Below are 5,449 nucleotides of genomic sequence, written 5' to 3'. Positions count from 1 at the left end.
AAGGAACCCACACACACATGGCTGATGAGTTTTATTTAATTTAATTTCTTATCGTGTACTAACGGGTATTAACAGGTAAACAGGTATTTAACCTGTTTATACACGAAAATTAACAGGTAATCTCGTGTCTACCTGTTTGGTACACGATACCAGTTAAGGCCATACACGATACCTGTTAACTTCGTGTAAGTTCGTGTCGTGTATTCGTGTAAAATTGCCAGCCCTGTACGTTAATAAACTATGGATAATATAAAAAAATAGAGTGAATTGCAAATTTTGTCCTTTATTTATATACCTAATTGCAGGCGGTGTCCTTATCTTTAAAATTGACGAGTTTTGTCCTTATTGTTTCAAAATCATACAAGGTATGTCCTTTGGCAGTAACCTAGTTAATTTTTATTGTTAAATCATGTTACAAAAGGGTAATTTAGTCTTTTTATAAATGTTTAAAAATATTTACATAATAAAACAAAACTAAATTTAAAATATTAATTTTAATATATATAGAGAAACACATTTTGTCTCATCTGTTTCTCTCTACCCAATCTCCATTGCCACAACCAGCCCTCTTTTAATTTGGTCATCGTCTCTTGATCTGTTCATCATCTCCGGCGAGACGCCACCACATCTCCGGTCAAATCCATAACAGCCACCACCACATCTTCGCCTCCTCTCCTCCTTAGGCAATCAGTTCATCACCAATGAACGTTTAACTTAAGGCCGCCACCATATCTCCGGTCAGATCCACAATAATCACCATTAGTTCAGCGTAATCTAAGCCCCCCGCTGCCGCCTCCGGACCATCTGTGTATTTACTTGCCAGTTCTAAACTTCTAATTCATTTAATATTCAATGTAAGGTTTCAGGTGATTGCACATATTTCGACTTCAAAAGACTATCATCAATAACGGAAACCGAGTCACTCACCACCGCTCCAATCGGAATACCTATTCCCAACTGTGAGGTAAAGCTCGTTGGAGCTATTAATTTGGTTTGAAAGTAATGAATGGGTGTCTGTTTGATTTCAATTTGTGGAAATTTCTGTACCGTATTGCTCATTCTGCTAAAGAATCATTAATGTGTGGAAGGTTAGGGTGTTAGAATGTTGATGAATTTATGCAGTATTTTGTGTTTCTCTAGACATGGTGGTGGCGGTTGGTGGATGTGGCTGGTGGCAGGAGAAAGGGTTAATATAAATTGGGGAAATAAAAAGGGTATGTGAAAAGACTAAACTGCCCTCATGTGTTTTGCACATGACCTAACATAACAGAAAAAATTAACTGGGTTAGTGTCAAAGGACATACCGTGTAAAATTTTGAAACAATAAGGACAAAACTCGTTAATTTTAAAGATAAAGGACACCGCCTGTAATTAGATAAATAAAGGACAAAATTTGCAAGTCACTCAAAAAAATATTTAGGAACGCGGCAGAGTTTGAATCCACACGCTTTACTTGCCAAGAAGCATAAAACGGTGTCACACGGTCCCCACTATCCATTTTAATTACGTTTTTTTAATTAATTATTATTACTAGTACGCCTAAACGAAGCAACCTTTACAATCACAATCACAAAATCTTCATCTTCATCTTCATCTCATCTGCGTTAGGGTTACGAATAATGGAAGACATGAAGCAAATTTTATCCAATAAAATTGACAAATCGCAACTCAAACCAGGAGATCACATCTATTCCTGGCGTACGGCTTGGATCTACGCTCATCACGGTACTTTTTTTTTTCCTATATTGAATCTCAGTTTAGGTTATTCTTTGTTTTGTTTAATCGCGATATGTGTTTAGTTTGTGAAAATTTGAAAAGTTTGATTTTTTTTTTTTAAAGATGAAATTGATTTAATGCTTGAATGTTTTTGATCTTATATTGAGATTTGTTTGATTATAATCGATAAAATCAGATTAATGTGTAATTTTGGTAGTTATTTGAACAATCCTCTTATAGGCATTTATCTTGGGTTGATTAGAAAGTGTTAGGCAAATGGTTGTTTGTTTTATAAGCACACAGGGTAGATTGTTCTTCATGCATTTCTCCTTCTTTTGCATATTATATATTTAACATATGGTACCATCAAATTGTTGATGGCGCACTCAAGGCGCTTAAAAAATGAGGGCTTTTATAAGCGAGGCGCATTGTATGACATGTTTTAGGCTAGGTTTGGGGCTAGTTTAGGCTGTTTTAGGTTGATTTCAGGTTTGTTTATGGCGGGTACAATTGTTTTAGACCTGTTCAGACGATTTTTGGCCGGAATTTTGTCTGAAAAATGCGACTGAGGGGCTGAAAGTAGGGCTTTTAAAGCGAAGCGAGAAGACTGCGCTGTGCCTGAAAGGCGGGGCTAGGTGTTCCCTGGGTGAGTCTTGACGATAGTCACATGGATCGTGGTACGTTCCGGTACGCGGAACATGTGGCGGATCTAGAAGACAAGTTCAGGGGTATCCTAAAACTTTTTTTGGATACAGGGATATCCAAAATATTTGCTCAGGGGTATCCTAATATTTGCTCAGGGGTATCCCGGATACATAAAACGGAGAAAAAATACTTTTTTTTACTAATTTTACACTCCGCCGACAAAGTTGAGGGGTAGCCCGTGCTACCCCTCCTTGTACATTACATCCGCCCCTGCGCGGAACAAAAACTAGAACGCATTCATGCATTTCTAAAACCCGGTACACTTTTTTACAAACTAATTTTACTCATAGTCACATGGATCGCGGTACGTTTCCGAATGCCAATTCGGTACATGGTGTACCATATAGTCTGATACATCGTATCATATACAAACTAATTTTACACTTTTTTATGTAAAAATTTATAAGTTTAAGAAATAAATGTAAACTAGTGAAAGATAGAGGGGTTAAATGATAAAATTACATAAACCATTTTAAACCTAAAAAGGCTAATAGGGTGTTCGGAATTCATTATTTTCATCAACTTAGAAGTTATTAACTTTTTGAAAAGTTAAAAGGGACTTATAATCTGTTTGGGATTGCTTGTGTTGTAAGGGAAGAAGTTAATAAGTCACAATTTCTGACTTATTAACTTTTTAGAGAAGTCAAAAAGGACTTACAATAAGGAATCCCAAACATTCTTCACCCCATTCGTAACTTTTGCCAATGATGTTTCAATTCATTGCGTCAAAGTCCAATTTTCAGGTTTGAATCTGCCTTTTCGTTTCTGGTATGTGTAATCATTCCGAAACAACGAATTAATTAATTGGGTACGCGATTTTTAGTGACTAGTGTCGAATCTGTTGAAAATCGGATACGCCCTAATTTTCCGACCTGGATCGCGAACCCATGGTGTTTGAGTCGCTTTTGTACCCGATTTTGGTACGTGCGATCTGAACAAGACTTTGAAATAGTTGGACAAACATACATTAGGGCCCTAAAAGATTAAAAAAAAATATCAAGTGTAACAAAGTTCTGTGTTTCATTTGCTGCAGGAATATATGTTGGTGATGATAAGGTGATCCATTTCACCCGGGGCGGTGGTCAAGAAATTGGCACCGGAACAGTGTTGGACCGTATTATCGTAAGCTCATCGCCCTCAAACTCCGGCGACCCTTGTTTAAAATGCGGTGACATGTCAAACGCTGACGGCGTCATTGCATCATGTCTCAACTGTTTCCTATCTGGCGGTGACCTTTATTTATTCAAATATTCAGTCTCTCCTGCCATCTTCCTTGCCAAAGCTCGAGGCGGAACATGCACTCTTGCTCTTTCTGATCCACCCGAGGATGTCATTCACCGTGCACAGTTCCTCCTCGAAAACGGTTTCGGTGTGTACAATATTTTCAAAAACAACTGTGAGGATTTTGCGATTTATTGTAAGACGGGGTTGCTCGTTTTCACAACCATCAGTGTGGGACGAAGCGGGCAGGCAGCTTCGTTTCTAGCAGCGACTAGTGCTATTTTTTCATCTCCTCTTCGTTACCTGACCACTAGTTTTTCTGGTTTGGCTGTCGTGGGGTGTGGTATATACTGTGTAAGTAGGTTCGTTGCCGACATTGGGATTCGGCGTGATGTGAATAAAATCTCCGTTGAGAGGCTTGTTGGGTGCACCCGTGAAGCTTTGGTTGAAGGGGCGATGGACCTGCAGACTTGTGTGACGAAGGTTGAAGAGACTCGGGCTTTGGTTACGCAAAATACCGAGGTTCCAGTTGAGCGAGTCGAGGTGGCTCAAGCTTGTGTTGTATCGGGTAAGGTCGAATGATGGTAAAGGAAACGGATATGTTCTTGAACAGAAGAAAGGAATTGTTATTACTATTTTAGAAGTTTTATATGGTGTTTGCTTATATGTTGTAGCGATGCTTGTGATTTAACTTTAGATTGCTACTATTATGTGTGGGGTTATTACATTGTGTGGAAGCGTTGGTTTGTGTTTTTACTATTTTTAAAAACTGTTATGGAGAACACACAAAGCCGAATTGAAGTTCGAATGCGAATATAAACGAAAATTAGGTCATGTCACGCGATGGGTGTGAGGTTGTCACGAGATGGCACTTGTTAGTCCTTGTCATTGCATTGGTTTGGTTGATATTTTATGAACGATGAACTTCATGTATAAGGTTGCTAGACTCTTCAAATCGGAGAGTCTCGTATTTTTCCACTTTGGCCAGACTATGTTGTCTTAATCGTGCTTACGCTGACTTCAATGTCTGGCTTTTTTGGGCGTTCCTTCGGGAAACCATACCGCCGTCTGCCACTTGACAGTCGTTTTGCCACCACAAGAGAAAAACTATCTGGCGTAACACACGGTGGGACAAAAACCCGGTTGGGTTCGGGAATCGATCTGACAACCTTACACAATGCTTAGTCCGAATCCTTTGGTTCTTATATCCACCTCAATATTACACAAATGATAATTGAACTTGAGTATTCATTGAAAAACCCAGGCCTCATACCACTAGGCCACAAGTGAGGGTATAAACAAGATAATTATGTTTTACTTAGGCATGGGCCAAATAACAACTAATGATATGTTTCTCATTAAGAACTTTAATTAATTCGAGCTTAAACAAGATAAAAGAGTCCGGAATCAAGTATAATTTTGAGCTCATTTAGCATATGAACTCGAGCCAAATTATATACACCGAGCTTGACTGGCTCGCAAGCCTAAACAAACTAATAGGCTTTAATAAATAAATTTTAAAATTCATAAAATGAATATATAATTACATAATAATTATTATCAAATATATAAAGTTATGATAACACTAACGAAATAGTATATATCATGTTGTATATTTAAAATTATAGTGTGAGATTCATTGGAAACCTCATAACTTAAATAAAAAACTTTGTTTGAAAAAACCATAAAATGTATACATAAATAATTGTATAAACAAATTCATTACAATTGCTTGTTAATAGAAAACAAAATTATTTTTAAACAATTATCTGAATAATGCATAATCTTCAAGTCATTCTAGAAAAAA

At 37.4% G+C, this 5,449-nt stretch overlaps 1 protein-coding gene across 1 annotated transcript; it reads left to right on the top strand.

Moving 5' to 3' along the window:
* The first annotated feature begins 1,515 nt into the window (after window positions 1-1,515).
* LOC110894578 lies at window positions 1,516-4,450 on the top strand. The gene is made up of 2 exons (XM_022141803.2): window positions 1,516-1,725; window positions 3,455-4,450. The coding sequence occupies exons 1-2, from the start codon at window positions 1,620-1,622 to the stop codon at window positions 4,222-4,224; spliced, it is 876 nt and encodes a 291-aa protein (XP_021997495.1). The 5' UTR covers window positions 1,516-1,619; the 3' UTR covers window positions 4,225-4,450.
* Window positions 4,451-5,449: the final 999 nt, after the last annotated feature.

Source organism: Helianthus annuus, chromosome 7 (genome assembly GCF_002127325.2).
Source record: "Helianthus annuus cultivar XRQ/B chromosome 7, HanXRQr2.0-SUNRISE, whole genome shotgun sequence".
In the NCBI taxonomy this organism is placed as follows: domain Eukaryota; kingdom Viridiplantae; phylum Streptophyta; class Magnoliopsida; order Asterales; family Asteraceae; genus Helianthus; species Helianthus annuus.
Note: the sequence above shows the minus strand (reverse complement) of the source record. Positions and strands in the feature narration are given on the sequence as shown.

What these genes read in the sequence shown, in the direction of transcription:
- LOC110894578 (XM_022141803.2), top strand. Translation starts at nt 1,620, where the DNA reads ATGGAAGACATGAAGCAAATTTTATCCAATAAAATTGACAAATCGCAA. An exon ending in TTGGATCTACGCTCATCACG is followed by an intron (nt 1,726 to 3,454) that starts GTACTTTTTTTT and finishes CATTTGCTGCAG; the next exon opens with GAATATATGTTGGTGATGAT.